The sequence below is a fragment of the Struthio camelus genome, chromosome 3 (assembly GCF_040807025.1).
Source record: "Struthio camelus isolate bStrCam1 chromosome 3, bStrCam1.hap1, whole genome shotgun sequence".
NCBI classification, from domain to species: domain Eukaryota; kingdom Metazoa; phylum Chordata; class Aves; order Struthioniformes; family Struthionidae; genus Struthio; species Struthio camelus.
Genome location: NC_090944.1, coordinates 115,322,671 through 115,335,534, shown reverse-complemented (window position 1 = coordinate 115,335,534; position 12,864 = coordinate 115,322,671). Strand labels below are relative to the sequence as shown.

General features: G+C 36.0%; 1 protein-coding gene across 3 annotated transcripts in view; it reads right to left on the bottom strand.

The window, feature by feature from the left end:
* The window catches only part of KCNK2 (potassium two pore domain channel subfamily K member 2), a 131,545-nt gene that overhangs the window by 50,083 nt on the left and 68,598 nt on the right, over positions 1-12,864 (bottom strand). For all 3 annotated transcript variants that reach the window (XM_009668996.2, XM_068939836.1, XM_068939835.1), the window contains one exon: positions 11,857-11,974. In XM_009668996.2, the coding sequence (XP_009667291.1) occupies positions 11,857-11,974 (118 nt within the window). The remainder of the gene's footprint in view (positions 1-11,856; positions 11,975-12,864) is intronic.

Below are 12,864 nucleotides of genomic sequence, written 5' to 3'. Positions count from 1 at the left end.
TGAGAAGTATATAATTCAGATTATATACCTGGATAAAGGAAGAGAGAAGGAAAATCTAGAAAGCAGGAGTGGATGACAGCAATTATCCAAAAGTTACAGCTGGAGTCTGGCTATCAAACATGAGAGCAGACCAAAGAGCAAAGTGCCTAATTCTTCCATTTGGTTACAATTTCAGTCACCTTTGTGACATTCTTGGAGATAAGAACCACCTTCAATATTTTCCAATAACATCATCCTTAACCAGATATAGTCTAAATATTGGTTACTAGAATGTAAATATACATTTAAACCGAGAATCTCACCAGAGCATCTCAACAGAAAAAAATAGCAAGCGCTGTGGAATGAAAACAATACGGTTACATTCAAAGCAGAAAAAAAAAAAAGCTTTGGTTTGACTTCCTAAGGTATTTTAATTCACAGAGTTGGAATGCTTTTTCTTGCTCAGGCTGCTTGATACTTTTTGCTTATTCATCTAAATATTAAAGCAATACTTATACATCCACTGTATCTGAGAGTACTGAATTACACTGATTTCAGGTGGAATGACTGACTTTGAGCAAGGATCACTGCTGCTGAGGGAGATCTAACTGGGACCACGATTACCCATCATATTCCTGTCTGCCAAGCGAGGCTTGATTTTACAGTTTGTATGGTTGCTATGAAATATTTACAGTAAAGATACCCATATGAAGTAATGTCTTTTCTTTAATTGTACTTGGAATTCTCCCGGCCCTGGTTACCAGAACAGCAAAAATCACCAGAATTCCACACAAGTGCTAGAAAAGAGAGAAAAACACTTTCCTAGTGAAGTCCCAGCAGTAACACTGCTTGGTGATTTGTGCCCACAGAGAGCCTTAATAAAAGCCAAAACAAATGCTAATCTCTTAGTAATATCAAAGAGTATTTCTAACTACTTCTCTTAAAAAAAAAAAATCAATCTGAGATTGCCTTAGCTAGAATAGGATGACTTGCAGAATGTAAAATAGCTAGAAGGAAAAAGATGCTATTTTTCATCCTTTTTCTTGTGCTAGTCCAGGCTAAAATTTTAACTAATAGTACTCAATATAAGAGTACTTAGAGAAACTAAGAGCAACTTAGAGAAAAAGAGCAACTCATCATATACAGTTTTGCAAGCTGTTTTACTACCCCACGTATTTATTTTTAGCTAGTATGTAGCAGGCAGTTGTCTTTCTTTCCTATAGCTTAAATTTATTTTATTTTTTCACACCTGGAAAGGCATCTAACTATTCATTGGTCAAATTCAGCATGACCAGAAAAGGGCAGATAATGTCAATACAAGATTTTCTGTGCTATCACCTAAGCTTTGTGTTCCATGAGTCCTTTTTACCACCAGCTACCAATTCACAAGTGTCTTTTGCAAATGTCTCCTTTCCTCCCAAATGAAAAACTGAAGTTATCAGAATACTCAACAGTTGGGTACACTTTTGTACCCAACAACTTCACTTGCATTAGCAGTCCAATTCATAGTTTTTAACACTTTTTACTATCTTTACTTGAAACATTGCATATGCAGATTATCTGCATTTTACTGTAGAAATAAACGTTTCTACTGAAAAATCTGGATGACTATCCCACACTGAGATCTGAGCAAATCAAGCCTTCAACTAGCTAGAACTTAGCTTACTATCAGAGTTACTGACGCAGAACTTGCAAAAAGGATGATACCGGGGTGAGATTTTCCAAAGTGCCAGAGGATTCAATACAGCAAAAGACACACTGAAAAAAGTTAATGGCTTTTGTTAATTTCCCCTTTGCCTTTATTTCTACCTAGCTTCCCTTTTCATTTTTCAGTTGTTTTTTAATGAAACCAAGCTGCTGCTGCGATAATGAGAAAACTATAAAATAGAGAGAGATTTCAGTGTATAAAAAAGAAACACTTTTAAAAACTGCTAATGGATATTCTTATGTATTATAGTGATAATTTAATGCTATTTTATTTCTTAATGCTGGTGGCACAACACATCAGATTTTATACTACCAGCAGCTGATTTTTCTTCAAGAAATCTTCAAGCCCTTGTAAGCTGTCAGTCTGACTTGCTCTTCATATTCCTTGCAAAAATTGTAGCTATCTTTTAAATATCACTGACGTAGAATCCATCAGTTTAAAGAAGTACTGTGCAATATCAGGATGTGTAAGCTTGACACTTTTGATGCTGTACCTGTTTTTGAAACAGCAACTTAAAAGCATTTTGTAACTTCACAGAAATAAGTTCTGCCCTGTGCTTCCCCAGCTACACCACTAAAATAAAAAAAACAAAGAAAACAGGTGTTCTTTGTACTGTTTTAGGCATTTAGGAGGTTGCCACACGTCGTGGAGAAATACAGTGAAACTGAATTTGCATTTTAGTATCGTATTAACCTAAAATAAAGCAGCCTCAAACCTGAGGTAATCTTCACTTCCAAATGAGCAACAAATTGCTAAGATACACAGTAGAATTACCCTTATTTTTTGTCCAGTTCCTCACACAGCTTTTTAAATATTTCTGTGATGCAGGCACCTTCCCAACCTAGATGCAGCCTAACAATCTTCTGTCTTCATGGCTCATTTGGCAAGGACGCTGGTGTAAAGCTGGCTCAGGACTTAGGTGATAGGTACCTGGGACGTTACAGTCAGCTTACATATAAACACCTGAGTGAAGGGAGCACTAAGAGGCTATCCAGACCTAACGGGCTTTTTATTCAGCAGGTCTTAGATCTCCAGTTTGGTACTGTGCTGAAAAATGCAAACCCAGCTATTCCCTGTGAGCACTAGCCACTGCCCTACACCAACTAGCCAAAGTGCCAAAGGGCATTCCTGGGGCTTTTGAGTAGATGTGCAGTTGATGTATACTTACAGCAGTCTGTCAATGCAAGACAGGCAATCACTTTCAGATTTTAATTTCTGGGAGGAAAAAACACTTTGTCCTACATTCAGGTCAAGGTGATAGTGAAGCATGTAGGAATTACATTAGGCAGACTCTCATCTCATACAAAACAATATGCCATCAGTCAGATTTCACCAGACTTGCAAAACTGAAAGGGATCTTTGGTTTTTCAGAACCCCGGACTGGTGCTGAAGACACCTAAGTAAGGCCCTTACTGTCAAAGGTGATCAACAGGCAGGAACTCCAGTTGAGACAACTTCATTTTCAAACTAGGTTACGGCCCAAGACACTGATGTTATTTGTTAGTTTCCAAAAAGTCTGGCTTTGATTAGGGCTGCCAGTCTCTTTTTAAAAGCTGGTTCTGTATAGCAGCTCAACTAAACAGTAAGTACAAACAGCTGTGAATAAAGCTGTGCAGGATCATAAACAGTTTAATACGGTCAAAGGGGAACTTACCAATAGATCCCCCTGGTGGAAGACAGATACTACATACAGGTGCTTTTGTTTTGACCTCTAAACCCTACACACACAAAGTGACTCAAAGACTCCAATTTTGTTATTTGCTTACTAGAAATAAAGCACAAAACACGTGCTGCTTTTTGGAATTTTCTTTGGGATCCAAAATCCTTTGCCCCTGTTTGTTTCCAGGATTTGAGATTCTCCTGGCTAGCTGCACCACTCCTGATGCAATTACTAAAATAAACAAAAAGGGAAGCAGGAAATAATTTCACTCATACAAGCAAACAATGTAACTATATTCAGCAGTTCTTCCCAGTAGCCTTTCCTTTGTTGATATAAACAAGCTCTTGCAACTTGGAAGTTAAAATGGGCATGACAAGAAGGCTCAGAAACTCTAGACTGATTAGCCGGTGGCAAGAAATCTAAAGAAAGAAAACAAAAGCCAGTTCCATTAGCACACTAGCATTAACAGAGTAAGCTGTGAGAATTTCAGTGCTCATTTGCAGTGTAAATTGGGGAATGTGTCACAATTGACAAATTGATATCTTTCACTCCACAGCAAGACTTCTGCAGAACTGTGCTAAGCCTAGTCTGTTGTTTAGGAAATTATGGCATGTGCAAGCACAAAGTGCAAAAATGGTCTGTCTTCTTCCTCTCTTCGCAAGGTCCAATAACCAATAGACACCACACCAAGATAACACTATTAGAGCTACCTAGAAGAAAGTTTATCAATGAAAATAAAAAGGCTATTTTGAAAAACTCAGTTTTTAATGAAATCACTTCAATGTTGAAAAATAATCCAGACGGCTGGAAAAATATTCCAGAACATAAACATATTTGGAAACTCAGTTTTGCGAGAAACGTATATATTTAATATTGCCCTGAATTAGGACTAAAAGAACTAAAATGTATGAAAAAGATTAGTGCAAAAAAGATATTAAAAGTGATATGAAATGTCATCGATGCTACCACTTTCCCTAAAGAGGCAACATCCCTTTGTACCAAAGTTTCCTCTCCAGAATACAGAATTCATCAAGTCAGCAAAAGTTCCTTTGTACGTTCACACTACGACGAGGCTGCATCATCCTAAGCTTTTCTAATACAGCTAAGGATTTAAAGTTACAGTATCACCTGACATATCTCATCCTTTCTATTATGAGTATGGCCCAGAGAAAGTACAAGTGCTTGCACTTTACCAGATGCTTGTGCATCAAAAAGGGGCTGGTAAAAAAAAATTAGCACGTATGTATATAATCAAACCTGTGAGATGTGTATCACCACATAAACTCACAAGTGGCTTGACTTTCGGCAGCACAAGGAATCTTCCATTTCTCAAGTCTCAGAGGAAACCTGAGTATTCTGGGCATGAGTATTTTGAGCATGTACTGGAAAAACCTGGCCTTCTCCTTCTCTTAGTTTCAGTCTTTCTGGTCAGTGAGGCTCAATTCCTTTTCTCCGATTTGCCTATTCCATTCATGCTTTTTTTCCTGATATACAAGCTTTCATTCCCTGTATCTGAACTCTTCATCCAGTATCATTTCCTTTCAGCTCTTCATCAGGGTTCTTCCTCCACATGACCACGGTTCCAGGCTCCCTACCTGCCAGCTGTCTTATCCTAATCTATTACTTCTCAAGCCTGAACAGTCCAATAGCTGTTTCCTTAGCACTCAAGTCAGATAAGCCCTCTTTCACATTGCCTGAAAAAATAGAGGAGCAAACAGAGGGCAATATACTCTCTACTCGCTGTTCCTAGGAGAAATAATTACAGAGAAAATCTTGCTTAGTCTCTAATGGCCTAGGAGAGAATATGCTCAGTACAGATGAAATATTTGGAGAATTTAGTTGCCAGATCCTAAGCAGGTCTCCGCAGAGCATGAGTGAACCATTATTTGTCAATTGCTAATAACCGGGTCAAATTCAGACACTTTTTTAAAGGAGCAATAAAAAGCAAAGAAGAAAAACTAAAATGAAAAAAAGAGTGACTGAAAAGCTATTTTAACCGTCATGTCTTCCGTAAGAACTGCAATGTGGAGATGGGAAGGTGATCATAACACTAACCTAGAGGAAGGACTGAATTCTGAAGAGATCTCAGTTTTTTGTTTTTTTTTAAAAAAAGAAAATAGTTCTTTCTGTTGACATTTTATCAGATGAGATACACATATTTAAAAAACATAACACATTTTGAGGGATGATAAGAACTTAACACTGAAAGACAAACGGCAGATTTTTGTGGAGCCCTCTACAAAGTAAGAGATGGAAGGAGCATTTCCACCTCACTCCCTAGTGATTTTATTAACGTGTCTCTCACTACCACATTTTCACAAATCTTAACTCTTAGCCACATTTTCTCTGCAGTGCTCTGCAGCTGGTCTTATCAACTGGTTATCTGCAGCTTTTCCTTAGATATACCCATATGGGCGCCTATATTAAATCTGGATACACTCACCCAAGCTGTTAGCGGAGGATAAGATCCATGACTCTGCTTAATGATACCTTACCTGTTGCTTTGGAAAGGGAATCAAGTATTATTTTGAGGTGAGGAGCCTTTGAAAGAACAGGTCCTCAAAAGCCACGTACTCCAATGTGCACCATGTAGCCAATATTGTTAAGTAATAGGCCCATGTAGATTTCAATGCCAGTACGACAGGAAAAATAACAAATCAGAATATTCTTAAGCCGAATTTGTTTTATGTTATTTATTTTTAGGAGATTTTCACCAACCCCTTCCTCAGTCACCTGTTCATTTTCTTGCTTTTTCTCTCCTGCCTCTCAAACATACAAGCTACAGAAATCTCAGCATTTATATTCAGGTAGGCAAATTGTAGTAATCTTTTGAAATAAATTTCTTATGTTCATCCTTAACTGCTTCCACTTTTATGTTCATTCTTGAATGCTTCTGCACCTAACAAAGCCGCATTGCCTTCCAGAACATTTTTTACACCAGTGGTTCTCAAAACGCGGTCCATGGACCCTTTGGTGTATCTCAGTAACTTCTATGGAAACCACAAAAGGTTATTAACAAAGAAAGGCTGGAGGCGTAGACTTCTCAGCTTAGAAGTCCCTAACTCCCCTGCAAAATTTTAGGGGCCTGCTAGTTGAAAAAGGTTAACAACGTAATATAAATGTCTTCTTTGGTCAGGGAGAAGTTTTGGGGAAAATCTGAGCAAGAGAGGCTGAATTTTTTAAGAAGGTTGTTACTGTTTCTGTTTTACAGACAATTATGAGAAGAAACACAGGAAAAGCTGAGCCAAACTGTTTGTTATTTTGTGGCACAAAAAGATAAAAGAAAAAGGAAACAATTGTAGCACAAGTTTGTGATACTTCTTACTTATCTGAGCTAAGAAAACAAACTTTTTGACATCATTTGTAATCTTTTTCTTTATAATGATTATCTGAAATAATAGTTAATACAGTTGACTATCAACAATACTTATCCTTTTGTAACAGCAAACATATTTTATGCATTCTAGTTATCAACATATTATTCTGTTACTTCATATTTCAGGAATGCAGTGAAGTGGTGCCAAAAGGGACAGATTTGGACAGATTTAGCAGTAGGATGTTATTATTGTGTCCAATAAGTAAGTAATGTAATAAGACTTTTTAAAATGTCCTGAATTCATAAGAAAAGCTTGTGTTCAGGCAGTGGGAAAAGGGCTGAGAAGTATTCCTCCCAGTGAAATTGCATTTAAACTTATATAACTAATTGTGAATCTAAAACTGACAAAACCTAGTTCAGATTTCTAGTCAAAAATATTAACCATTTTTCAGAGTGTCTTGGCTGTTTACTATTCACAACTGTTCCCTAAAATCTGAATCTTTACAAATTATTTTTTTATTTTGTTTTAGAAAAGATTTACATTTCTTCACCTTTTGTAATAACAGTTGCTAGGCTTGCTGAACCAGAAAACATAGCAGTGTTGCCATGGCTAGCTACATAAAGTAAAGACCTCAGTCACAGGTGAGATTTTCAAGCTGTCCAGTTTCAAGTACATAGAAGTTTAGGTTCAAAAATTAAGCGCTAGTGAAAAGAGTGGAAAAAGACAAAAAGAAATAGTGTCATGTTCCATTTTTGAGCCGTAGACACAGTTATTAGGAAACACTGGATTTTGACATCAATATAGCTGCAAAGTATCCTCTGATGCTAAGGAGTTATTACTGCAGCTCTGTGAACTCGCCCCTGAATAGGCACAGCTCTGTTTGAAACAACATGCCCTGAGATTTACAGCTACCAGTGAGGATGCTCGCAGTCCCGACACCCACAATCACTGTTCAAGATAGCTAACTTTCCAGGAATCTGAATAAGTACCACTGTTGAATACTACTTCTACTATTTGTCTAATTATGATGCTTGAAAAAGCCACCATAGACTGGCTGGAACAACAGCAGAAATAGTGCAGCTGCTATTGAGAGGAAGACCTGTAGAAATCTAGTGGAGATTTTCATGATACTGTTTCTGACTTATTTACAGGCTGAGACAATGTCATTTAGGAAAAAGACCACTAAGCTGAAGGCCTTCAGATGTCTATTTTTTTTTTTTTCATTTTTCTAGATGTAAGCTCAAGCTTTCCTTTTGTACCCTCTTGCCAAAAGGAAAATTTCCCAAGACCTCGAATATAAGCTGCTGGGGGCAGGGAGGCACGGGTCAGGTCATGGATATCTGCCCACTCTGAGTTAAACTTCCTATTGGAGGAAATGACTTAAAGCATAAAAACATATGTGCAGAGGCAACAATGAAACTTCAGAACAAAAAGAGGTGACAAAAGGATTATTTTCCCCTCTTCCTCAGCACTATCTCCAGCTTTATGATTGAGTTTCCATTTTTAACTCGCTTTTCTTCCTAATTTCTCAATCCTCTTTTTTCTTTTCTTTTGGCATGGGGTCTTGGAATAGAACTGACTGAATAATGGCAATGTCAGGTAGAAAAAAGAGGCTCCTTTGTGTTTTGCAGCATCCACAGTATCCCAGGGAATAATGCAACAACATTTGTCATCAACAGTTTAGTACTTCCACCTCCCTTCCTCACCCCTTTTCGCTATTAGGAATTATCTGAAACTCTGTTTTGTACAGAGTAACCAAATTCTTTGCTGAGATGAGCCATATTTTTTCTAGAAATATCTCCACAAATGAGAACACCTAAGCAAGCCAAATCCATACCTGTCAAGGTCCCTTCTTGAACCAGGTTTTATATTGTTGCACAACAATAAATGCAAAGCAAAAGTCAACTCAGTCAGACAAAAAAAAAAAAAAAAAAAAAGCTGCAAAGGACCTTTTCTAAACACAATCTTGTGAAATTGTTTGACCTTGATCTCTCAACTAAATCCACTTCTTAGGAAAGTTCTAACAGCAATATGACAGATTACGTTCTATTAAATTTGAATTTATTAATTTTTATAACATATAACAATTATTGACTAATATTAAGGATTATAAGAGATTTTTAAAAACTGCTACATAAATGCCGAACGATGCTTTCTCTAGAGTTACCTTCGCTTTTGGTAACTGACTTCTAACTCAATAAACATGCATGTCCCCATCAGACAGACTTTCAGCAGCCTACATGAGGTCAAGAACTTACTAAGAAAGTTGTCGGTAAAACTAGAGATGGTTCTTGACTCCAAAATATGTGATCAATATTTTTCACTAAAACGTCTACAGTTACTGCACTAAAATGATGACATTGTAAATACATAACTTTTTGCTTAGACAAATATTAATTGCTACATTTATTATCCCCTCTCCCCAGGGACCGAATATTTGTGGGATACCAGATAATCCATGGGTATTTTTTTTTCCCAAGAAGTTGGTACTAACACTAAAGAAAGGTTTAGGAAACACTACCCACAGACAAACTATTGGTTTCAATTGAATTTCTTGGACTCTGAGATGTCACCAGGAGCACAGGCTAAAAGACACTGCAAAATTATACTAATAAGAGGTTTGGAAAGGTAGAAAATCTACTGCAATACTGGAAAGCTATCATTTTCTGTAAATGGTAGTAATTCTGTTTTCCTCTATTCAAGTACTTCTTTGAGGTATATAGTCTCAAGGACAAAATATTTATAAATTTTATTCATATTTATAAAATCACTTTTACAAATGACTTCCATAAAGTCATTTTTTTATGAATTTAAAAGGTCATGTCTTGGTTCATAGACAATATCTATAGCATTTGGCTGAGACTTCTGACAACCCTCTGGAGATGCTCAAAATCTGCATCTTTAGTCTCTCGACAATTTAAAATATCTAGTTTTATGATAGCCATATGCCCTCAAATCAGAAGGAATGCCTTCATTATCAAAAGGTTACTCACATATGAGGAGAACAGATATTACTGTGTAGTTTCGAAACTCAGAACCACTTGATGACATGTAGTTATATAAAGAATAAGAGAAAACACACCCAACAGTTATTCTCATCACCATTTTCCTGGGGCAGTCACAATTCTGAAAAATTTTCATGACAGCTCCACTTCCCGTCATATTGCAAGCCCTGTGAACCATCAGGAAGATGGTTTATAGAAGTAAGACAATGTCAAACATATTACAGCATTAATATACGCCGGCAGTCCCGAGATCCTAACAAACAAAACTCAAAACTGTAACCGGTTGGAAGTTTTCCATCAGAAAGGTTCTCTGATGAAAAACACAGTATTGCAAAACCAAAATATTTTACCCACTTTTTTACTCCAGATTTTCTGAGTTTTCTGTCATAAAGCCTGACACAGAATTTAGAGTTGCCTAGTTTGATTTGATTCTGACTACTATAGTTTGCAGAAATGAATTGAAATGTTAATTTTCAAATATATTTCCTACCGCATTATCTTGCCTCTCAGGAAGAGTGGATCTGAGGCCTGGATCCCTGTACAAATCCCCTTCTCTCCTCTAAGCAGGACTTAAAAGTTTCACCAGAATCAGGTCACTAACCTAAATTAGGATACTTTTTGACTTAGAAAAGCCTTAAAGTTTTATCTAGATATGAAATAGTGAAACAAAATGTTTTATCGTTTGAAAACAATTTTTGAATTATTTAATTCCCTTAACATTTTTTATAAGTTTAACTTTTTATCCGTATGTGGATCTGAAACAAATGTTGAAATACAATCATTCGCTACAGAACCACGGATATTTACTTATTTTCAATAATATGCTTTGATTAAATTATTCTAAAAAGTAAGAAATAAGTAATTTAGAAACAAAACACATTCAGCTGCAAAGGATATTGTCCAGTTTTAATAAATACACATCTTTAGAACAGAAATCTATGATGTAAAAATTTAAGCTGTTGGATAAGGATAACGTCAGGCTAATTAGCTATCCTTTCAAGGCTGTTGTTTCTATTGGTATAATCTGACAAAAATTTTCAGTACCTGGTTTTTATTACCTTGAGGGTCTGATGCTGTGAAATCAATATGAGTTTGTTACTGACTTCAGTGAGGCCAGAGTTTCAGTTTTTGTTTTCACTAAACCTGTGTTTTAGTCACTCTAGATGTGAAAAAAACATTGCACAAAGACATAACATTTATACATATAAATGGACATGTGTATACACAACACACAAAAAAATATAGTACATGCTATATAAAAAAAGAACAAAGGTCTGTAAAACACTTGAAGAGAACATCCCCTTCCTTAACAATAAGCACATAAATATAACATAACGATAATAACTGTAACAGTGCTACAATTCCTTGTACATTGCTCTCATAAGGCAGGTCTTACTTTTCCTCATCTGATTTCTCATTCAAATTTCCAAACGTCTTTGTGGACGCCCATTCTGTGACCTGATGGTCATTCTGTGAGTTGTACCACGTCTCTGAATACTGCACGATCTTGTAGCCAAAGGGAAGGAACCAAAAGGTCAAGTACTGCTCCTAACTAAACCTGCTCAGAGGGAACATGGCTCTTAAACCCAGAAAGGATCTAGACTACTCCAGGGCATGAAACTGTGGACAAAGCACCCAACAGCTTTGGTCTTTTCTCAGTGCAACAGAAGCTTGCTCAGAGTAAGCCGTCAAATGTGAATCTGTCTATCAATACAACACTTTGAACTGATTAACTGATTAACTAATTAACTAATTAAACTGACCTGAATCTTTCCAATGTTCTCATCTTTTTGGAATTTAGAGAAAACAACAATATAGCATGTGATTATACAGATTTGAAATTCTACACATCTCAGACAAGTGTTAATGTACATGAGTTTGAAATCATGCCCCATTTAACATTCACAATTTCACAGCTGACCAAACTCTCCTCATAAAATATTTCCACAGCCTCTTGTAGTCACCTCACAGAAATCTACAACAACATTTTCCTTCTATTGAAGAATTATTAATTCAGCTAGGGAACCCTAAAGACAACTATCATATCTGTGCCTACAACTACATAATAACTTCCTACCTTTAAACCAGTAGTTTTGGAAGATTTATCATTAACAAATATATGCACACATTTGAAATGAAAAGAGTTTCAGCTCATATACCATAAAAACATAATAAGCTGTGTCCTACCTATGGTGGTAATAACAGTGCCAGCAAAGAAGAAGGAACTTCCCAAGTCCCAGTGACTGATCTGAGTAGATGTGTTTCCTAAAGGTATGATTCCTGCATTTATTGCTGCCACTACTTGCTGCAAGTTCAAAAAGATTTTTGTCAATATTCATGAAGCAATGATATAAATATACATAAATATACAGTAAACAGATGAAATCACTTATTAAATTCAAGCAATAAACCAGAAAAGAACCAATGTTGGTCTATTCAAGTTTTATCATTCAGTCAGACTAGAATTTAACCTTCAAAATATACCCTAAGCACAGAGGACTACTTCAGCAAGCTGTAGAGCTGTAAACTCTAGATCACTAAGGAAAATGTAAAACCTACAAAGTCAGTAACAAACACATCTTACCTGGACGACAAACAACTATTTTTAACGTTGTAACTATTTTGTTGAGCAGAAATATGCATTAGACAAAGTTTTAAAATTAGAGTTTCCCAAAATATTGCTCATTTTAGCTCTATTGAGTTAGGCAAGTACATGTACTTTTTAAAATACAGTCATTTTAAAACTACAGGAAAAAATGTCCATGCATGATTTTGGATCAAATGAACCCCAATTAATTAAAATATTTTTAGAGAGTAGACAATTCAATAATTAAAGATTTACAATTACACTAATGGTTAAGAAACTTTCACTATTTTAATAACAAATACAGAGTTAATATCAAATACATATGCATGTAAGTGTACCTCTAAGTTTACAAAACTATATACTTTGCAGTTCTTGAACCCTTCAGTTCTACCAAATAAAATGAACACAGAAGACATTTGTGACTTTTTTATAGTCTTGGAAATTTTGGAAATTTTTTATAGTCTTGGAAGTTTCCTATTTCAGCTGTATCACTTGCTGCAAATTACTATGGCAAGACTATTTCTGTGTAGTTATCTCCATTGCAGATATATACCAGCATTTGCATTAACTGCTACTGCTCAAGAAAAGAGTATTATTTTTAAATTTGC